This window comes from Salvia hispanica, chromosome 6 (assembly GCF_023119035.1).
Source record: "Salvia hispanica cultivar TCC Black 2014 chromosome 6, UniMelb_Shisp_WGS_1.0, whole genome shotgun sequence".
NCBI classification, from domain to species: domain Eukaryota; kingdom Viridiplantae; phylum Streptophyta; class Magnoliopsida; order Lamiales; family Lamiaceae; genus Salvia; species Salvia hispanica.
This window is the reverse complement of record NC_062970.1, coordinates 30,390,621-30,412,890: the sequence shown is the minus strand read 5'-3', so window position 1 is coordinate 30,412,890 and position 22,270 is coordinate 30,390,621. Positions and strand designations below refer to the sequence as shown.

Genomic DNA, 22,270 nt, shown 5'->3' with positions numbered 1-22,270 from the left:
AATTATAATTTCAACGAGACATTTAATTTTGTGAAATTAAATGATATAGCGTCGATCTACGTTCGGAGTAGATGACCGTGGTATATTCATTTTCTCAAATCGATTCCCGGTGATTGAGAAATAATGGATTAAAGTTGTGCAAAATTGCAAATTTAATGAGCTATGAGAGAAGCTTAGGGAATAATTAAGAGAGTTAATTATCCCACATTGGAAGTTACAACCTTATTAAACAAGTATTTAATAAGAAGGATTATTAAATGTAATAATTATAGTGGACTAAGATGGCTTATAAGAGCCCACACGCGCACACACGCGCGCGCCGCCCGCCCCGCCGCGAGCCTCGAGCCTCGAGCCTGCGCCCGCGCCGGTGCCAGTGCTCGGTAAGTGTCACGACCCAACTTTGCTAAGTATAACTAAGCTCATTGGATTATGACTTGGGATGGAATAGAAGGACAATCTTTAGATAAAAAGGATTTTCACACACAATACTCGCTTAATCAATACTCGATTATGCAAAATCGAGTTAAGGTTCTTACAATACAACATAGCACACATCAGAGTTTCTTTAGAAATAGGGATCTCAATTTATGGAATAAAACAGCGGAAGCGACTGGAACGCGGTTACATGTATGAAGACATGAACCTCCGAGAGTAGTACACACTAGTAGGGTAGATTTCTTTATTCGGCATACAGTAGTAGGATAAGATAGTTGATTCAGCACACTCCACTCCATCAGAGCTCAACCTGCACATTTAGAAATACATGCAGGGCTGAGTACAGGGGTACTCAGTGCACACGTTGCCGAAAAATACAATATATAAAAACAAATATTGTCAAGCCATCATACAAGTAATACTCGGGGTTTTTCTGAAAATGACCCAAGCTTACTAAATTCTTTTACTTTAAAAGTTGACTGATCAGTCTTAGTTCCTTCTGTAATTCGCCATATCTGAACTTTTCTTCTGGTGCCGGGAAAGTGGCCACTTTCCACGAGCACCGGACCGGCCAACCCTCTCGATGACACACGGTCCATGTGTACACTAGTCCGAGTAGGGACTCTCCCCTTGCTGGGACCCGAATTCGATTTCTTACTTTATTTGGCATAGCACATTCGGTATAACCAAACAGATAGGCATCATACATAAAACAAAACATTTAAGGCATGACAACATTATTTTCATAATTAATCATCATAAAACAATACTTTATACTTTTATCCATTGTAGGATAAGAAAGTGCACCTCGTATGCTTCTTACTCCGTATGACAATATTAACCCACTTGGAGTTAAATTCCTTGCGATGGACCTTGTCCAATAAAAGATAATAACCTATTTAGCTTCAAAGAAATAACAATAGCGGATGATATGCTCTTAGGATATGCATCCTATTTTCCTTCTCTCTTTCATAAACTCATTCACTTTAATTAAACCCGTAGATTTAATTATTGGTATTAATTAATCGAGAGATTAATTAATTTAATAAACTTGAGGATTTACATACAAACCCACTTACTCAAAATTAATTCAAGAGAATTTTATCTCGAGCGATTAATTCAATCATAAATAATGAATTCCAAATAAGGACTAATTAATTTTAGTCTAACACTCATTTGATATTTGAAAGGCCCAAAAGTCAAGGGAGCAAAATCATTATTTCAATTACCTACTGAGTCAAACTAGCTGCTATACGTAACTTCTTTCTTATCATCATTTATCTCTATTCTCTTCCTAACTCTCTCTCTCTTTCTTTTTCTTTTCTAAATTTTCGCCACACAAGGTGCAGCCTCGAGTTTCTTCACGATCGGGAATTCAAACAACATCCGATTGTCACGAAATTTTAACCAAAGGTAGAAGACTCATAAAGGATCATTCTTACCGAAGGAGATCAAATTTTAACGGTTAGATTTTCCAGAAATAATTTCGGAAGTGGCTGTCGGTTTCTACAGTAGCAGCGTCGATTTTCTATACGATCGGGGGTTCAAACGTAGTCCGATCGTTCTGAAATTTTAAAGGAAGGTAAACAACTTATCTAACTTCATTATGACCGAAGGAAATTTCATTTGAACGGTTAGATATTTCGTTATAAACTTCCGAAGGTGCTGGTCAAACATTTAGGAGTTTTTCCTACTTTTTATGTGATTCCAAGACTTTGCACAAGTAGTACGTAACTTAGGCTCAGCATGAATTGGCACATGAATTTGAAGATTGATTATCTAGGAGCATGCTTGGTTGTGATTCTATGTTCTATATGAATTCATGCTAACATGACATGTTTATAACAACTTGAAAGGATTTAGCTCGTGGTTTGATAATCATTACCTCGAGAGGATGATAAGAGATTTCTATGACGAGACTTGGAATCCTCCTTCCTAAAGAGAGTTTGAACACTTGGTATCGGGAGGTTGGGAACTTCTTCGTCTACTTGCTCGAAAATAAAAGTTTGGAAGTGAAAGAGAATTTTGGGTAGGCGTCGGTAATGGAAGCTGATACCTTCCTTTATACTCTAATTCTCTACACAAGTTATGGCTGTGCGTCTTTCTCGGTAAATTATCCCAACATCATCATTGTTTTATTTAATTTCATCACGTTTGCAGAAGTAGAGTCAAGGAGCTTGTTTGATGGCGGAGCTCCCGGGATGGTGCAGGTGGTAAAGAAGGTCAAGTCTAGGTACTATTCATCTCTTCCCCACTTCCTATTCTTTTGCCCATAGGTAGATATATATTTATTTTACTAATTACCGTGGTCATTTTCTTATGTAGGAGGTTTTTCTAAAATGGAAGCAGGAGTTACTAATCGCTCGCGATGTCGGACTTTCTTTTATCATTGTAAACATTCAAATACCACTTGTTATTTTATGCATCTAGATTAGTGCATCAAATATGTAATTAGAACGGGGTATTACAGTAAGCCAAGCGGGATGACACCTCGTCAGCGAGCCAAGCGGGATGACACCTCGTCAGTATGACGCGGTAAGCCAACGTGGCTGACACGTGACAGTCCACGTCATGAGCGAATCTAGAAGTTTCTAGATTCAGACTCTCAGCTCTGTAACGGATTGTAACGCCTCGTAACCGACGACCGTTACGGTCTAGCATTGATGACAGCCATCAAGACTGTGTTGGCCCCTGCAGTGGACTGAGCCTATAAATAGGCTAGTCATTCTAACATTCTAGACACCAGAAACTAGAATAGCACTCTGCATCATACACTCCCTCTTCCTCTCCTCTGCATTGTTTTTTCTGTCGAAAGCTCTGCCCTCTCCTCCATTCAGTTCGCCGGAGCTCTGTTGATAGCGGTGCTGCTTCACCAGAGACGCAGCCGTTTTATCTTTGGGGACGAAACGCCAATTCGAAGAGCACTATCGGGGCGTATCTCGTCTTGCGGAAAGAGGCCTCATCGACTCGGCTATTTCCTGTTCTACGGTTTATAGTTTTGATTTTTGTTTATAATTTTCGTTTCAGTTCGTTTCTATATTCCTTCTTGGGTTGTATTACGCCCGGTTATCTCTTGTAATTCCACAAAACCAACAGTCACATACTAATAAAAGATGGTATATTGATGATATATCAAATACAAATATGATATAAGAAGTAGTACCTTATAATTGACGAAAATGATTTGATTAAAGTAACATTATTATGTTGAATTAACTTAATTAATTGGATGTATCCATAATTATTACATCAATTTAGGAAAATCAGTTTTAGGAAAATAAAATTAATTTGTGCAATTTTCACAATTACCGTTATGAAATATTTTAAACAAATTTGTAATCGATAATTATATATTTTAAATAAGTACTTTAACTATATGAGCATAACCAAGTTAGTCTTAGGATTGATTATTTGATCGTCTTATTTACGTAGCACTGGAAAGTGCTTCCTAAGTTTCTATTGAAGTACACGGTTCACTGCGAGCCAACCCCATGGTAGCCCCGTTACACAATGGAAGGATATTCATATGCGGGGGCACTCCTACAAGAAGTAGTTGGATTGAGATCTACGACCCGAAGAAAGGGGAGTTCTTCAGTAGGGAATTACCTGCGTACATCCAACGGATTCCCGTAGCAAGATCTTGCTTATTGTGGACCAAACAACTTGTTATGGCGCGCTATTATACCACCAAAATATAATGAATATCTACTGCAAATTCCATTCTATTTCAAAGCAACGGACATTCCAAGACTATTCCATCACAATTAGTAACAGACTTTCATTTGCAGTTAAAAAAATCTGCTGCTAATCAGCGAATTTTTTGTGGTGACTATCTATACAAATCAAAGAGAAAGTTTGGTTCCGTAACTATTAATGTACTCAAAAGCATAAGCAAAAAAAAAAATTAATATATATAAAAAATATCACAAGAAAATGTAACACAACGAGAAATGTACAGCTATGGATTCAACTAGTATGAAAACGTCGTGCAATTAGTTCAATAACTTCGAGTACCCATTTTATGTCTCTAGGATTACTATGAAAGTCACTAGTCTAGGTGGAGCCCTCTCTCGAGTGCGCTCTCCTCGTTGATTAACCCTTAATATTGAAGTCTCATTCAAATATGTCTAGATTAACTCCAAGAAACAAAAAAATACTTCTATGTTCAAATCCCACCAATAAGAAATCAAGACAAATTCATCAAAATATCCTTCATGCCAATACTCAAATAACCTCACAATATAAGTACTAGGTGTGGGTGCACATAAGCATAGGCATTCCTTCACAATGTAGTCCCAAACAAAACCATTAGATATAAAGTCTTTAACAAAAAGACCATAAAACATCTCAATTCCGTTGAAATGCCTGATTGACATGCAATAAAAACAATTAACATGTCAAGACACACATGCTCCAAGCACTTTGTTTCCATTTGGCTCAGTCATCTCCACACTATCTTTGCCCAAATTCTTGAATATTTTTACAAAAGATTTGACATTCTCAACTAGACATACACAAGAAATGGTCATCCTACTGTACAAAGTTGAAATTAAACAAGATAGGACTAATTACAAAATCCCTATTCTCAAGATCATGCAATAAAAACTTGCGAAAAGTAACAAGTATCATAAGATTCTCATCAAAATAAGTCCCACGTAATTGCTCTAACAATTTTAATACAAGACCACAAATATGGAAACAATGCATTCTTATGCCATTAATCACAACACAATTCACGAGAGACACGTAAGTGACAAAATCATTTATAAGATAACCATAGAACACTTCAATCCCATTGGAGGGTTTAAACTCTTTGCAACGAAAATACAGCAAACACCAAGTTCTAAAGTCATTATCCATTTCACTTCTCTTGGTCCTATTCACATCCGCATTTTCATGAAGCTTAAGATCATCCAAAAATAAGAACTTAGCCATCTTAGCATACAAGGAAGTCATTCCAACATTCAAGATAGAATCCATAAGAGAAATGTCATGTCTCTCAATACTTGAATTAATAAAAAAGGATCAATATATAATACAAAGGTAGATTTAGTCTTCAAAAATTTAAGCTCATAAGGCCACTTATCACACAAGTCATCAATAACAAATCCATCGACAATTATTTGGACCAAACAACTGTTCAAAGCAATTATAGACAAAAGAAATCTATGTACAATTTTATTGTTAATTTTATAGCCATACTAAAATCACTAGGCCAACTATACAAGAGGGATATGAATAATATGGAGAAACATACAATGACATTTATGAGTTGGATTGTTGCTATACTCAATAATCTGTATATGTACAAGGATGGGGTTGTCTTGAAAGTTCGGAAAATTTGGAAAAAATGGTGAATTATTTGAATTGTTTGAAAGTCCAACGCAGTGAAAGTTGTAAAAAATTCATTCACGAAAATAGAAAATTAGAAAGGAAAAATGAGAAGAAATTGCATATTAATGTAAAGGGTAGCACTCAAAGCTCAAGAGTTAATAATAAAATAATTTCATGTGATTAATGCAAAAAATGTAGATGATTTCATACTTGGACCACAAAATTTGATCAATCTAGTACAAATCGACGAAATTCATATTAGATATAAAAATTAGTAATGAATTTAATGATGCAGTATTTTCATAGCATTAAAATAGATCATAAAGAACAAGACTGCAAGTTTTTATCATCATGTTACATAAAAATTAAATACCAAGTTTATTGACGCTCAATCTTAACTATCTGTTTTTTCTACAAGAAGAACCAAGAGAATAAACGTTCCGATTCAATTATAAAAATATGACAACCAATGAATAAATATTGAAAAGATATTTTACGTCACCTAAAAATGAAGATTAAATTTAATTCCGTAGTTATGAGCTCGCGCTGACTGGAGAGTCCATACCTAAAATTAATTGGATATACACAAGCAATATTAATTGTTTTTGTTTTTGTTTTTCTTTTTCCGCCGGCTAATTGGAATTACTCAACAAAGAAATCAACACCGCATAATTCTAGCTCACGCAAAATTGACCAATCGCCGCCGCCCAATGGATCTCCCGCCTCCGCCTCCACCGCCGCCGCCTGCCTTCAGCCGCCACCACCACCTCAGGTATGAGAACGTCCTCCACCCTCCTGATTTCCTCCCCCCACCACAAACCCCTTCGTTGAATACTCCTCTTCCACCACCGCCTCCTCCTCCTCCGCCTCCCCTACAAATTCATCACATGTCTCCAACCCTCCATCCTCCGCGATTTGCTTTCTCTCCGCCGCGATATCCAATTATTGAGCGATCCCTCCGTTACGAATTCGATCCGCTACAAAAACCCTATATCCACCCCACCCTTCCTCCGCCTCCGCCTCCACCTCCACCGCCACCGCCTCCGAGAGATGACGTACCCTTGCGAGTTGTTCGTGATTATCCCGAGAGGAATCTTGTCTTTGAACATGACAATTTTTCTCGGGGTCGTATTGATGATATACGTGAATTGCCTGGGAATTGGGATCGAGATTTAGGTTGGGGTGCTCCGAGAGCTCATAGCAGGGTTCCGGAGACTGATAGAGGGATTATTGATAGATATCGTGATGTAATTCCTGAGAGTTTTGAGCTGTGTAGAAAGAGGGATGATGGCAGGATATGGGATAGTGGACTTCGTGATTGGGGTTCTGAATTGGACAGGAGGAGGGAATATGATGAAAGGGGATGGGATAGTGGTATGAATGATCGAAATCGTGACTTGTACAGGGAGCGTGATTATGATGAGAGGAGATGGAAGGATACTGGTATGAATGAGCGAAATCGTGACTTGTACAGGGAGCGTGATTATGATGAGAGGAGATGGGAGGATACTGTTATGAATGATCGGGGTCGTGACTTGTACAGGGAGCGTGATTATGATGAGAGGAGATGGGAGGATACTGTTATGAATGATCGGGGTCGTGACTTGTACAGGGAGCGTGATTATGATGAGAGGAGATGGAAGGATGCTGGTTTGAATGATCGGAGTAGTGACTTGTACAGGGAGCGTGATTATGATGAGAGGGGATGGAAGGATACTGGTATGAATGATCGGAGTCGTGACTTGTACAGGGAGCGTGATTATGATGAGAGGGGATGGAAGGATACTGGTATGAATGATCGGAGTCGTGACTTGTACAGGGAGCGTGATTATGATGAGAGGAGATGGAAGGATACTGTTATGAATGATCGGGGTCGTGACTTGTACAGGGAGCGTGATTATGATGAGAGGAGATGGAAGGATACTGGTATGAATGATCGGGGTCATGACTTGTACAGGGAGCGTGATTATAATGAGAGGAGATTGGATACTGGTATGAATGACTGGAGTCGTGACTTGTACAGGGAGCATAGTTTTGATGAGAGGAGATGGGATAGTGGTATGAACAATCTGGGAGACAAGGTGTATATTCAGATGGATGATGATGAGATGAGACGGGAACATAGCAGATCTGCTGGAGTTTTGTCTCGACTGGGAAACAGGCAACCAGAGCTTCCTCAGAGTGATCTAAGGTTTGGTAGGGTTTTGTCTCGACTTGGAAACAGGCAACCAGAATATTCTGAGGCTGATCAGAGTTTGGGTGGAGTTTTGTCTCGATTGGGGAACAGGAAACCAGAATTTGCTGACGACAATCCGAGTTTGGGTAGATTTAGTGGTAGGTTAGGGGCTGGGGTTTGCAATGTTGATAATGGGGAGTTGATTTGGCCTGATAAGAAGAAGAGATTGCAGAAAAAGAATACATTACTTAGGACTCAACAAGGAAAAATTCGCAGCAGGCACATTGGAGGTTTTAAATCTCAACACTTGGCAAACGACTCCAATAGAGGTAGTTTCAAGGTCAAGGAAAAAGGATCTGCGAAGATGCAGACAAGAATGGAAGTTAACAGAGAGAGGGAGCAGAGTCCTATGGAGCTTTCTATTTCATTCAAGTCAAATGCTCTTGTGGCAAAGGCTATTCAGGTGTCACCTCATCCATCTACTGAATTAAGTGTAAGGTCAAATTCAGTGAAAGAAAGAACAGGGTGTGATGTGTCTGCTTTGCCTGCCGCCAAACAGGATATAGTTTCAGATTTCCAATTTGATCCACAAGAAGCTTCACAAGAGCATATTGATATAGGAGCAACAAAGCACCCTTTGCTTGGAGCCGATCCACAGATGGAAAGAGAAAATCATGCCATCGAAGTTGATGCTTGTCAACCCTTGGTTCCTAAATTGAAGAGAAAAAGGAGCAATTTGAACGCAAGACACGGGCTGGAGCGGAAACAGAACACTTTGAACACAAGACCTGCATCGTCATATGTGGTCCATGATGTAATGACCAAGTGTTCTGGTCGTTCTGGGGGATTGGTAACTACAACTGAGGATGCTGACCATGTGCACCAGTTGCGAGCTGATGGGGTTGCACATCAGGCACATGAAAACTTTTCATCTCAAGAGAAAGCTGATCGTGGAGACAGTCTGGACGTCAATCAGGATATGAACATTTCAAACAAATATGTACACGATAAAGCTTTTGTATGTGATGCAGATAGGGGTGCAATTAAGCCTGCTAGCCAATATACTAAATTTGGTAGAGATATAGAAGATGAAGTTAGCGAACATCCTAATATGGGTGAGGCAATGCAAATTAAAGGGCATCCTATCATCTCTGATGTTGGATTTAAAGATGCTAACTCAAAGGACTTTCTCCAGCCCCATGATGATATGCCCCAAGTTATGTCTGATGCAAAGCAATTCAGAAGTTTAGAAGGTGCTGCTGTTACAGATTGTCCAAATGTTGCTTTTGACATCTCAGTCGGTTCCTGCATACTTTCGGCGAATAATAAGGAGACTTCACCTGAATTTGAAGCATCTTTTCCAGATAATATGGGAACTGTTCTCCCACATAATGTTTACTCTATTGAAGGATCTCCCGAGATGATAAGTGGCAGAGAAATTTGTGTGTCCATTGATAATTCATCCTCCAAGGTGATAATTGACAGTGAAACTTGTATACCTGTTGCGAACTCATCCAAGGTTACTAGGAAGAGGGAACATAGAGGTGATCAGATGGGTGTTTCTCGTACGAAGACCAATGTGAATGTTGAAACAGTTAGATTCACTGATGGTGGAAACACGAGCTGTTTGCTAAAGGATATTGTTCCTGCAATGGATGGTGACTTTGTTGGTGAGAAAGACAGATGCAAGGAGGTTAATTGCTTACAAGAAGGCCCATCTGGAGCACAGAATTCAGACCTAGAGGTTCATGTTACTGCAAATGGCTCATCCCAAGGCTCCCAGAAGAAGCAGAAACTTTCCAGCCCAAGATCGAGTATTTCATCTCTTTCTGAAGATGATACAATTGCAGATGGGTTCAGTAGTCCGCTAATTCTTGAGCAGCATCCCACCAGGCCATCTGAATTGGGAGCTGAGCAAAGTGGGAATACTTCATCAGCACCCACAACCATCTCACAATGTCGAACCATAGATGCACGAGGTGAAGACTTAAATGTTGCAAATCAGGACGAGAATCTGGTAGATAAAGACATATTACTAGGGATTGATGATCTGGCTTTAATTACTAGTGGCATATCGTGTTCTTACAGAAATGGTCCCAGTGCTTCTGATTCTGGAGATGAATCGTTAGCATCTAGCGTTGACATGCGATCTTGCATGTCTTCTCCTGAAGGGCTGCAAGTTTACTCGGATTCATGCATTTCCAGAAACACTGAGACATCCGCCTGCCTATCAGATACTGAAATGATTTGTCGGAGTGACAAAATATCCCACAAAAAGAATGTGTTTGCTGATCCAAATACCAATTCTCTTGGGAAATGTTTAGAGGAAGCTGTGAACAAATCAGAAACTAATCATGTCGCGCCACAATCTCTACTTAAGAATACCAGTCAGTTTGTCAAGAAATGTTATCCAGTACATGGTAAACTTACTTGGAGTAAGGACCAGGTTCCTTCTGCCGTTACTAAAGTTTTTCCTGTGCAGCATCCTTCAAATTTTAGTAATACGAAGAAATTGTATCCTTCTCATGCCACAAAATCAAGGACGTGGTGTCGAACTGTTGACTCCACTGCTTCAGTTGCGAAACCTAAAGTAAAACCTCCTGTTCCTCAGAGTAATGCAACGAAGGCAGCTGGACCTATACAGAGTTCATACATACGAAAAGGAAATAGTCTATTGAGGAAAAATTCCCCATCAAATGACACTTCACATGGATTCCCTGGTTCAAGCTGCTCAGTTTATCGGCCAAGTCCTTGCACCAATACTATAAAGAGTGACCTGGAATCTGAGTACAAGACTGGTGATGCTGATTCATTAACTCTGAAAAGAACAGGGAAGGTAAACACTTCTGAAATGACAAAAGCAATGACCCAAAATCGTAATTGGAACTCATTAAGTTGCAGTACTTGCACCTTGGAGGAGCCTTTACCCGTCAGTAATCCTCACAACAATGATTTTCCGTCTAAAACTTTAGATGTCATGGAGGAGAGGATAAAGTATTCTCCGGCCCCTGAATGCGGAACTGATTCAGTCGTCGTCTCAGATAGCCCAAGTACATCCGTAGAAGGGAATCCTGGGAAGAAGGTTATTTATGTCAAGAGGAGATCGTATCAATTGGTTGCGACTTCTAATTCTGATGATAAGTCTATATTAGGGGTGGATAGTACACAGCCACGATTATCTGATGGTTACTACAAAAGTAGGGAAAACCAGCTTTTAAGAGCATCACCAGAAAATCATGTCAAAAGAGGGAATGAGGATGCTACTGCGTCTGGATTGGTGCCTCACTCAATTATTCCTAAAATTCCCACTAGGAGGCAATCTAGTCTTGCCAAGACTAGCAGATCATCAAAATTTTCATTTGTGTGGAAATTACATGATACACAGTCTTCAGAAAAGCATAAGAATTCATTGAGACCTCGGAAAGTCTGGCCGCATTTGTTTTCTACTAAAAGAGCTGCTTATTGGAAAAGTCTTATACAGGGTATAAACCCGTCTCATTCTAACATCAGGTATGTGGTTATGTCTTACATCTCTCTTGTTCACTGCTGCAACTGCAATGCCCTTTCCCTTCTTTCTGAGCTGGTTGGACTAAACTAATGATGCATTTGTTGCATGTCTCTCTCTCTCTCTGTCTGAGTTGTGTAGCCAAAAGCTGCTGGTGTCAAGAAAGAGAGGTGCAATTTACACTAAATCGAGTCATGGATATTCTCTTAGGATGTCAAAAGTCTTAAGTGTTGGCGGTTCTAGTTTAAAGTGGTCAAAGTCCATTGAAAGGAGTTCAAGGAAAGCAAATGAGGTTTGTTGAGCTCAAGTCCTCATGGATATACAGCTTCAATCATGCAAGTGAGTATATTATACATGCTTTATTAATAGGAAGCTACAAGAGCTGTTGCTGCTGCTGAGAAGAGGAAAAAGGAAGAAAAGGGTGCTGTTCACATTGCTTCAAAGAGCAGAAACCATGTTTCTCGTAAGTGGGTTCTTAATGTAAAGCTGCGTCCAGGTACGCCACTCTGCAATCCTGGTGTGGCATTTCAAATGTGCAGTATGCTGAAAATTATGCTTATAGATAAGCAAAGATATAGTATATAATAATATGTAAAATGCTTGTTTATTGTGAATGTTAGCTATATGTAGTATCATTTTATACTCCCTCAGTGTATATAACACTGCATTTTTGGATCAAATAAACAGGTGAACGAATATTCCGTATTGGTTCAGATCGCTACAAAATGGATCCAACAAGGAGGACTCTTCAGAGGATCACAGGTGGCATTATATGCCTGCTCATTAGTTTATGTGTCATTTGTGTTGGCCAATTTGTCATTTACCTTAATATTGTGTATATTACCCAGCCTACCTTTTTCCTATTTTCGCAAATATATTTGCTGTTATGTCATGAAAATATTTGTGTTTGATTTTTTGTAAGTGGAGTTCTGTTCTTCTGTGTTCAGTGTTGATTTCATCCTGATTTAAAGGCATGATATGTCTGAGTTCTCTTGCATTTACATGCCAAATTAAGTGGTAATGCTGTTGATGAATGACATTTCGTTTGATTCCATTGTTTGAATGTGTATACTTCACTGTAACTTGAAGCAACTGCTCTGATCTGCCTCAGGAGATTTATATATCTATGGTTTTTGGTTCTTATGTAATTGAACATTAGAGCTAATTTAGTTTGCGTGTCACAATAATATGATCATCTCTGTTGTCATTACCTGTTGAAATCTACTCATCTGATCTCGTCTCATGATGCATATCCAACAGACAAAGAATCATCATCATCAGTTGCTCCTCAATCTAAAAAGAATGTTAAGAGATCTTATATTCCCAAGAGATTATTGATTGGCAATGAAGAGTAAGTTCTCTTGCATGACTGCTTCTGTAATCTTGTGCGATTTATTGAAGAAGTCCTTAATAAATGAAACAAACTTTTACTAGCAATGGAGATACAATTACAGAGACAGACTTTGAGTTTGAGCATGTTTAAGTGGTCTCGTTGATACCTTGCTATTTATTTAGATATGTTCGCATTGGAAATGGTAACCAGCTGATTAGAGATCCAAAGAAACGTGTTCGTGTCCTTGCAAGTGAGAAAGTTCGCTGGAGTTTGCGAACTGCTCGATTGCGATTGGCTAGAAAGAGTAAATATTGCCAGTTCTTCACTAGATTTGGAAAGTGCAACAAGGATGATGGGAAGTGTCCATACATCCATGATCCCTCTAAAGTAGTAGTCTGTACGAAATTCCTGGCTGGTTCATGCACCAATGTTGACTGCAAATTGACCCACAAGGTAATAAGTGATTTTTGTCGTATGGTATCTTTGTGTATGGTATCTCTGTGTATTTATGCAATGACACTATTTGTGATGTAGGTTATCCCTGAGAGGATGCAAGATTGTTCATATTTTCTGAAAGGTACTGAGTGCTACATATTTTGGTTGTGTCAGATTAAGATCAACAGTCCAGTAACTCATTCTTGTTTTTACAGGGTTGTGCTCCAATGACAATTGTCCTTATAGACATGTACACGTCAATCCTGATTCAAGTGTTTGTGAAAATTTCCTCAGAGGCTATTGTGCTGATGGCAATGAGGTATTTGGCTTCTTCACTCAAGTTTTGAATGATATTGATTTCTTTTGGGTTTTGCTAATCTACAAGAGGCGTTCTTTTAACAAAACATAGGAATGGCAACCTTAGCTTATTTCATCAGTTTCCGATATAGTTTTTCAGCTATCCGTTTTGTCTCCTTGTTGTGTCTCCCAAACATCCTTCTCCAGAAGACCTCTCTGTTAATTGAATCATGCACTTTCTTTATAATTAGATGAGTTTTCGAACTATTTCGGAAGAATTTATTACCTGTTATAAAGCCCCTCACCCCATATGCTGCACGCTGATCCTCAAGCTAGAGAGCTGGATTTTGAAGCAACAGCAAAAGACAACAACATTCCTCTGTTCACGCGCTAGTTATTATGTCTCTAAACTTGCAGTGCCAGAAGAAACACACCTATACCTGTCCGGCTTTTGAAGCAACTGGAGTGTGTCCTCAAGCATCAACTTGCAAGCTGCACCATCCAAAAAAGAAGAAAGAAAAGAAGCCAACGATGGAGCAAAAGGTTGTAAGAGGGCGCTACTTTGATGGTGGACTTGTTGGAGTTGATGACTGGAGCTCAGCATCAGCAGCAGCACCAGCGGTAGAGAAGCTCGCCACGAGAGGTAAGGATGACATAGGCTTACTAAGCGCTGGTTCTATCCCAGGTGGGAATAGTGAAAGAAAGAGAAGGGGAAGAAGCGGGGTAGAGGAATTGGTCAACTCATCAGGCTCATGACCTCAATCTCGTCTCTTATCCATCTCTTTCATTCATTATTTATGAATCTCATACCACCTTTACTTCAATCTCTTAGTTAAGAAATAGCACCTGCAACCCTTCATCTCGTATTCATCTTTTCGCTTCACTATCAATAGGTCACACAAATTTATTTAATTTTTATTTTTTTTTCAACAAATTTAATTTGTATTCAGATTAAATATTATTTTAGTACTAAAATTCAGAAATTTTAGTGATAAACACGAAAAGTTAATTAAAAATAAAATAATTTTTAAACATTTTGCGTATTTTCACCGTGAGCAATTTTTAAAAATAAAATAAAATCAGATTCACTATTCAATTTTAAAATACAACTAACAAAAAACATTTCATTTAACATACATTAATTAAAAAACTCGAACATTCCAAATTGAAATCTTAAAAATTGAAGAAATTGCATAATTGAAAATATATAATTAAAATTCTAGAATTTTAAAAATTTTAAATTTTAAATCCTAAAAAATTATTCTACTGGCGGCTGTGACGGAAATCTCAATTGAACCTTGAGAAGCTCAAGTGCTTTGGTTGTCTGCTCTTAATTTGGATGGCGTCATGCTAGAAGTATCGACAATCGTGGCCACCAAGAACATGGCTATTAAAGCTTTATCCGTCCCTTGGGTGGGGGCTGTTTGACTTGATTCGCCGTGTTCCCTTCCTCGAGCTCTAGCCGCCTTCTCGTTCCCTCCATGGCTTCCTTCACCGGACAGTTTTGCACAACAAGAGAGATGAAGGTATAGAGAGTATTTTGGTGTGAGAAGAATAATGTGATAAAAATGAGATATTTATAGGTGATTGTGGGAATATAAAAAAATTGAAAAAATAGAAAAAGGATAAAAAAAACAGCTAAGTCTTTTTAAAAAAAATATATATTTTTTCATTATTTTCATATTTTTCAAATTAAAAAAAATAATGTCATAAAACGATGCCCACTAGTAGGCCGGCGAGTGGACATCACACCTCAATACCAGCGCGCCACGTGTGGGGGTGTGGGGGGGGGACTCGTATCGCTAGGACGAGTCCGAGCTGGGTAAGCACCGCGTTGCGAGTGCCCTTAGTAATAGAATTGTATTGTGATACTCTTCCAACACAAGAAAACAAAAATTCTTATCAACAAACAACAGAATGAGGTCACAAATCCATCACGAAATTGAGAAAAGCAAGAGTGAGTGAGAGAGAGGAAGGCAGAGAAACATCAACATAATTAAACATGGCTGCTGCCTCCTCAGCCTACGCCGGCTTCTCCATGCTCCCATGGAGAAACAGCAGCCAGAAACTGAAAAAGATCACCACTTTCTCAGTCTCAGCCCAGCAAGCAGAAGTCGAACAAGAGACAACAAAAGTAGAAACAGAGACGAAGAAGCAGCCGGGCATGACCAAGCCACGGCCAGTGGAGCCGCAGCTGAACGTGGAGAGCAAAAACATGGGGAAGGAATACGGAGGGCAGTGGCTTAGCAGCACCACCAGGCACGTCAGGATCTTCGCAGCCTACATCGATCCAGAGACGTGCGCATTCGACCAGACGCAGATGGATAAGCTCACCCTCATCCTTGACCCCACCGATGAGTTCGTGTGGACAGACGACACCTGCACCAAAGTCTACTCCTACTTCCAAGAGCTCATTGACCATTACGAGGTATCCATCCATCTACCTATCGGGATATGATCCATCGCTAACTTTTCTTAAATTGCTAACTTGCTAACTCATCAACACAATGCGTTAGCAAGTTAGCAATTTAAGAAAATCTAGCTTTATAATCTATCTATCTATCTATCTCGTTAAACTTAGTGGTGTCAACGGAACAGGGAGCTCCGTTGACAGAATACACGCTGCGTCTGATCGGTTCAGACGTAGAACACTACATAAGGAAGCTGCTGTACCAGGGAGAGATCAAATACAACATGGATGCAAGAGTGCTGAATTTCAGCATGGGGAAACCGCGCGTCGGATTCAGCTACGACGGCCAAGTTCCCGATACCTACTGATACTTGTATCAAAATATATCTTTGCAAAGTATTGTAAAAACACAACAATATCATTTATGCTGCTATGCATGACACAGCACTGAAATAGTTTTGTGAAAATTCCAAACATCAAAGATAAAAAGACAGCAAAATGTAAAAAATTATTCAAATTGTTCAACAACAACAATGAAAAGGGCTTGCACTTGATAGTCTTGATTCAGGGGTTTAGTCAGAAGGTAGCTCCAGCTCGATGTAGCGCCTGTGTTTCCATGGCCGAAACACTCCTTCACGGCTCACATTCTGAAACGGAGTAGAATTTCAGATCAGCATAACCGAACAGTAATATGAGGCTCTAATTAGGTACGAAGAACAAAGAAACAAAGCTAGTCCAAGTAGTGCTAAAACGGTAAAACCAGATAACGGAGCGAGGAGGTCTAAAACACGTATCAATGAGGTTTCTAAGCAACTGTTTAATGAGTCAAATTGACTAACAAAACTTGATTATTGGTGATTAGATATTGAAAATAAAAGAATGATAAAACACTAAGCAACAAAGGCTGGTTAGTATCTAACCTCATGTATATCTATTTATATGTTACATGTTCACATATGACTTTATGAAGAACTAAAATGGCAACAACGTTTAGGTAAAATTTAAATATCATCAATCTAACAAATATGTATATTCTATGGTACTATCATGAATGTGTCAACAAGGACAGCATAAAAGAAAAATACTTTCACTAACCTCAAGCCAAAACAAGAATCCACGAAGGATGGTTAAGCAATTCTCCCGTTTATATCTGTATCTCGTGAGTCTTTTTTGCACATCTGCATTCAATAAGTATACATTAGATAATTCATCCAAGAATCTATGAACTGACATCATCTATCAGAAAGATAAACAGAATAAAATCGAAAATTATTCAAAAAGATAAACAGAATCTTCACTGACCGGGATGGTAACAGGCATATAATCCAGACTTGTAAGCTTCCCGGGCCCTTTTGAGTTCTGCTCTGTCAAATGGTTTACTGAGAACTTCTAAGAGCTCCTTCTTGAAATCGTTATCTTTTTGTTTTTCATTAGGGTCTTCATTGAAGTCAAACTCAGCATCGCACATCTGTTTTAACGCCAAAAAGGAAGAACTTTCGATTACTACCAATTGCTAACAAGAAATTAATAACAGGAACACGACCTCAATCAAAAGGGAAGTAGTTGTGTAAAGAAAAGACGTACACTTCTGTGAACTGCGTTTTCAGAAACAAAAGGGCTCCGGATTTCATTGTTAAGAACCTTCTTACTGTCTAGGATGACCACGTCTGGAACACTCTTACTGCTACCTTCTCCTTCTTCCCGATCCCCTACACCACTACAATATACGCGCGAGCATTTAGGACACTTGACCTTTTTAACTTGTTTATGGATTCCTTTTTGAGGCGGACGAGTTTCCACGTGACGGTCAGGCTCCTCCTCCTTAACACCAGCATAGGCAGCCTTCGTGTGTGAATCTGCTCGGGCGAGTTTCCTCCTCCTTCTTATCCATGAGTCTCGATTATGCATCTTCTCATGGTCCTCAGGCACCCTAAGCTTCTTCGCGTCTGCCTTACGCAGTTGTTTCATCACACCCTTGCCTTTAGCGTGTGACTTCCCTTCTGAGTTCTTGGCTGGTGTTACTCCAGCAGCACGGTCACATGGAGACCGCGCCAGCTGCAAACCACTTTTAGGTAATGGTACCTTATTTTTCTTAGTGGCTTGAGCGCTACCACGATGCCCACCATGCTGGTCTTTGACTACGGATTTTCCTTTTCTGTTCTTAACTTGCAAGGGCCACTCCGCGATCTCAACGACATCATCTGATTCAGAATCATCTGATGCAATTTCATCAGATTCAGTTTCATCCGAATCAATTTCATCCGATTCAGTTTCCTCCCCAGTTGAATAATCCTTGTAATGTTTATCAACGGTTCTGCATTTTCGTTTCCTATTCATAACTTCCGAGGGCCTCTCCATCACCTTGCTTGGACCAGCCTTGTCATTTCCGTCTACCATTCTGCTTTTAAACCCACTTTTCTTAACGTGCGAGGGCCCCTCAATCAGCTCAATGCCTACATCAGGTTCAGCTTTCATCTTGCGCAAAGCATCCCCATCATTTCGGGAGATGACTCTACCATTAACCCCACTTTTCTTAGCTTGCAAGTGCCTCTCCCTCTGCTCAATGCCTTCATCTGATTCAGTTCCATGCTCATCATTTTGGCCTCTGATTCTGCAAAGTTGCCCACCTTTCTTAGCTTGCCTGGGCCTCTCCATCTGCTCAATGCCTTGATCAACTGCTTCAGTTCTCACCTCGCCTGGACTAGCCTCCTCGTCCGAGGTTAGAAGGTTTATGATAACGGTCTTGTAGGCCGAATCCATATGGCTCCTTTTCTCCAAGAGACTTTTCAAAATCCGGTGATCGGGCTTTCTCACAGATTTAGCAGTAGCATACCTTAAGTCGGAACTAGCCTCGCTGAGTTCCAACTGTAGATTCTTGGCAAGGGGAATAATCGACATATTCGCTTTCACACGGAAATCTAACAACAATGCAGCAAAACCAACATTAGTTTTCTCAGAATTAACAAATGGAACACATGTACAAGGGGGAAAATCAATCTTCAATAGGAAGGGACAATCAATTAAGAATAACTATAAAATAAAAAATAAAAAAAAATGTGGCAAGCATACAGCATAAAAACTCAACAATCCAACTTTCAGAATTAACAATAAGTGGAACGCAAGGGGAAAAATCAAATCTTTAATAGGAGTGAGCATTCAATTAAGAGTAACAGTAAAAAAAAAATTGGCAAGCACATCAATCCAACATTCGAAATAAATGAACTCCTTTTCAGAATTAACGACGGGAACATGAAAAATCAAATCTTTCATCGGAAGGAACAATCAATTAACAGTAACTATAAAAAAAAATTTAAAATGTAGCAAGCATATATCATGAAAAATCAACAATCCAACATTTGAAATAAATAAACTCCTTTTCAGCTTAACAACGGGAACACATATACAAGGGAAAAATCAAATCTTTAATAGGAAGGAACAATCAATTGACAGTGACTATAAATTTTTTAAAAAAAATATACTCCATATATCATGAAAACTCAACAATCCAACATATGAAATAAATAAATCCTTTTCAGAATTAACAACGGGGACACATATACAGGGGGAAAATCAAATCTAACAATCAATTAATAGTAGCTATAAAAAAAATAAAAAAAAATTGGCAAGCATATATCATAAACATTCAAGAATCAAACATTCTAGATAAAGAAACTCCAATTCAAAATTAACAACAACTGAAACACATATACAAGTGAAAAAAAAAATCAAATCTTTTATGGGTAGGAACAATCAATTAAGAGTGACTATAAAAAAAATTCCAAGCATATATATCATAAACACTCAACAATCCAACATTTTAAAGAAACTCCATTTCAAAATTAACAGCTGAAACACATATACAAGTGGAAAAATCAAATCTTTACTAGAAGGGACCATCAATTAAGTGTAACTAAACAAATAAAAAATGTGGCAAGCATACATATATATCATAAAAACTGAACAATTCAACATTCAAGCACACAGCATATATATTAACAATTCTTGGATCTGCCAAAAATTCCCTATGAAAACTCAATTTAATAGAAAAAAGTGCTGTATCTATCTGCCATTCTTGCAAAAAAAAAAAAAATAAGAGTACTACAATAAACCAACAGCACCTAAGAAATGGCTTGCAGTATTTCTTCTGAAGTTTGAGGGATTCAAGAATGGCTTAGAATTTTTTCTTCTTTCAGTTGTTGTATTTATCTGAGAGAAATAGAGAGTTGAGACAATTTTGATGTTTCTTCGACCCTCTATTGCAAATAAAATTGAGAATCTTTCCTTTCTTAGTCACGAATTTAATGTGAATACCTGTATTAGATTCATTCACTCAATTTTCTTCATCTCTTTTCAATTCTTACAAATTTTTTCAACTATAAATTTTTATTTTAATTGTAAAGGCTTAAGGATGAATTATGTACTCCATTCAAGTCAACTTAAGATAGTATCTACCATTAAAGTGTTGAGCTGTATCCTATGCAATTTAATAAATACTAATTTCATTTTTTAGAAAACGGAATATGTAAAATTCTGTCCAAATTATAAGAAAGGAAATGAAATTAAAGGCACACAGTATTACATAAAATAAGAAGGAAAATGAAATTAAAGGCACACAGTATTACATAAAAAATACCACTACCTCCCTCCGTTCCAACCAAGTTCATCTTATAAGTATGCCTGTAAATTTAAGTAATTGCTGGCATTCGAATTCATAATTTTTAAAATATCCTATCTTATACCTAACTCGCATGTAAATTCAGATATCCTAAAATTTTTATGTTTTAAGATTATTCTATTTATATAAATTAGATATCCTAAAATAATTTTGTTTTAAGATTATTCTATTTATATAAATTATAATATGATGAGTATAGAGATGAAAATTAAATTGAAGCCAACTAGAAAGGGCATATTAACATTTCTACTAAGTTTTTTTCAAATTTAAGCCAACTAAAAAGGGCACATTAACTATTGCACAATATACGCAGAGCTGGCTCCTATGCAAGTTAATAAATACTACTAGTAATATCATTTTCTTAAAAACTAGATAAATAAATATTCGTTTAAATTATAAAGAGTGAAATGAAAACAAATGTACACAGTATTAGAAATACTACTACTGTATAATTCAACTATAAATAGGCCTGCAAATTCTGGTAATTTGGTGTTTGAACCTAAATATTTATTAGTATTTCTCTCTTTTAAAAATAGAAATTATTATTTTAGTTTGTTTCATAAAATTAGAAGCTTTCTATTTAAAAAAACAAAATTTCTCTAACATATGGAACTCATTCTCCACTAACAACACTTCGCTCACTTTTCTTTCTATCTCTCCCTTACTTTACTAATTATGCATTAAAACTCATTTCTTTTCAAACAAATACTCCCTCCTCCGTCCCTTAAATTTTGTCACATTTTTTCTATTTTCGTTCGTCTCACAAAATTTGTTACATTTCACTTTTTACTATTTTGGTAGTGGACCCCATATTCCACTAACGCATTCCAACTCACATTTTATTACTTCCTCTGTTTCACGGTAGTAGAGTCATTTTATTTTCTGCATTAGTTTTGAAAAAATGATATAAATAATTAAAGTAAAGAAAAAGTAAAGTAAGAGCGAGAATTATGTAGATAAGACTCTTCTCTACAGTATTCTCTCTTACTTTACTTTTTCTCTACTTAACTATTTATTATCATTTTTCTAAAAACGAGTACAGAAAATGAAATGACTCTACTACAAAGAAGGGAGTATAAAATTAATATAAAAGTATGATTAACTCTCCACTAATTTTTTCAACTCAGTTTTCATTATATTTCTTAAAACTTGTGCCCTATCAAAATATTACAATATTGAAGGCATGGAGGAGTATATGAGTAATAATATTGGGAGTTTGCTGTGGAAATTTTGGAATTCAAACAAATCAAAGTATATGATGTATTTAGATGATTATTAAGACTAAATCTATCATGTAATATAAAAGTGTTGCATGTTAAAAACGTTAAATGATTCACGTAACAACATATAAAATTCTAAAACATGATTCTACAAAGAGAAAGCTATACCTTCAAAATTCTTCAAAGAATCGAGATTGCTTGCTACATCTCCACAAGCTGATCACCGTGGTAGAGCTCAAACCAGTAAGAAAAACAAGGTGCCGTTACCTAAAAGTGGTTTGCAGCCGGCGCAGTCTCCACGTGACCGTGCTGCTCGAGTAACACCAGCCAAGAGCTCGAAAGGGAAGTCACACGCGAAAGGCAAGGGTGTGATGAAACAACTGCGTAAGGCAGACGCGAAGAAGCCTAGGGTGCCTGAGGACCATGAGAAGATGCATAATCGAGACTCAT

General features: G+C 38.0%; 3 protein-coding genes and 2 long non-coding RNA genes across 8 annotated transcripts; 3 read left to right on the top strand and 2 right to left on the bottom strand.

The window, feature by feature from the left end:
* Positions 1 to 458: 458 nt before the first annotated feature.
* Positions 459 to 1,352, bottom strand: LOC125192836. The gene is made up of 2 exons (XR_007171478.1): positions 1,243 to 1,352; positions 459 to 745 (listed from the first exon to the last, which is right to left on the bottom strand). It is a non-coding gene; the product is annotated as an uncharacterized LOC125192836 (long non-coding RNA).
* A 362-nt stretch (positions 1,353 to 1,714) lies between these two features.
* Positions 1,715 to 3,565, top strand: LOC125192835. Of its 3 annotated transcripts, none has more exons than XR_007171476.1 (4): positions 1,715 to 2,017; positions 2,292 to 2,474; positions 2,596 to 2,668; positions 2,761 to 3,565. It is a non-coding gene; the product is annotated as an uncharacterized LOC125192835 (long non-coding RNA). The 3 variants fall into 3 exon arrangements; XR_007171477.1 differs by having other exon boundaries at positions 1,716 to 2,017; positions 2,299 to 2,464; XR_007171475.1 differs by having other exon boundaries at positions 1,717 to 2,017; positions 2,292 to 2,464.
* Positions 3,566 to 6,414: 2,849 nt separating this feature from the next.
* LOC125195111 lies at positions 6,415 to 14,271 on the top strand. The gene is made up of 9 exons (XM_048093306.1): positions 6,415 to 11,455; positions 11,592 to 11,742; positions 11,820 to 11,946; positions 12,138 to 12,212; positions 12,711 to 12,801; positions 12,966 to 13,236; positions 13,318 to 13,360; positions 13,434 to 13,537; positions 13,933 to 14,271. The coding sequence occupies exons 1-9, from the start codon at positions 6,480 to 6,482 to the stop codon at positions 14,269 to 14,271; spliced, it is 6,177 nt and encodes a 2,058-aa protein (XP_047949263.1). The 5' UTR covers positions 6,415 to 6,479.
* A 1,172-nt stretch (positions 14,272 to 15,443) lies between these two features.
* LOC125191777 (NAD(P)H-quinone oxidoreductase subunit M, chloroplastic-like) lies at positions 15,444 to 16,378 on the top strand. The gene is made up of 2 exons (XM_048089189.1): positions 15,444 to 15,943; positions 16,114 to 16,378. The coding sequence occupies exons 1-2, from the start codon at positions 15,518 to 15,520 to the stop codon at positions 16,291 to 16,293; spliced, it is 606 nt and encodes a 201-aa protein (XP_047945146.1). The 5' UTR covers positions 15,444 to 15,517; the 3' UTR covers positions 16,294 to 16,378.
* On the bottom strand, positions 16,325 to 22,179 carry LOC125191776. 2 transcript variants are annotated; one of them, XM_048089187.1, is made up of 5 exons: positions 21,989 to 22,179; positions 17,510 to 18,843; positions 17,228 to 17,393; positions 17,021 to 17,103; positions 16,325 to 16,572 (listed from the first exon to the last, which is right to left on the bottom strand). In XM_048089187.1, the coding sequence occupies exons 2-5, from the start codon at positions 18,821 to 18,823 to the stop codon at positions 16,498 to 16,500; spliced, it is 1,638 nt and encodes a 545-aa protein (XP_047945144.1). In that variant the 5' UTR covers positions 18,824 to 18,843; positions 21,989 to 22,179; the 3' UTR covers positions 16,325 to 16,497. The 2 variants fall into 2 exon arrangements, with proteins under 2 accessions (XP_047945144.1, XP_047945145.1); XM_048089188.1 differs by lacking the exon at positions 21,989 to 22,179 and adding an exon at positions 20,044 to 20,223.
* Between the last annotated feature and the right edge of the window lie 91 nt (positions 22,180 to 22,270).

Excerpts from the sequence above, each read along its gene's own strand:
- LOC125195111 (XM_048093306.1), top strand. The coding sequence starts at position 6,480 with ATGGATCTCCCGCCTCCGCCTCCACCGCCGCCGCCTGCCTTCAGCCGC. Across the intron at positions 11,456-11,591 it reads CCGTCTCATTCTAACATCAG|CCAAAAGCTGCTGGTGTCAA; the intron begins GTATGTGGTTAT and ends TGAGTTGTGTAG. Across the intron at positions 13,538-13,932 it reads ATTGTGCTGATGGCAATGAG|TGCCAGAAGAAACACACCTA; the intron begins GTATTTGGCTTC and ends CTAAACTTGCAG.
- LOC125191776 (XM_048089187.1), bottom strand. The coding sequence starts at position 18,823 with ATGTCGATTATTCCCCTTGCCAAGAATCTACAGTTGGAACTCAGCGAG. Across the intron at positions 17,104-17,227 it reads ATATGCCTGTTACCATCCCG|ATGTGCAAAAAAGACTCACG; the intron begins GTCAGTGAAGAT and ends TATTGAATGCAG. Across the intron at positions 16,573-17,020 it reads GATTCTTGTTTTGGCTTGAG|AATGTGAGCCGTGAAGGAGT; the intron begins GTTAGTGAAAGT and ends ACTCCGTTTCAG.
- LOC125191777 (XM_048089189.1), top strand. The coding sequence starts at position 15,518 with ATGGCTGCTGCCTCCTCAGCCTACGCCGGCTTCTCCATGCTCCCATGG. Across the intron at positions 15,944-16,113 it reads AGCTCATTGACCATTACGAG|GGAGCTCCGTTGACAGAATA; the intron begins GTATCCATCCAT and ends TCAACGGAACAG.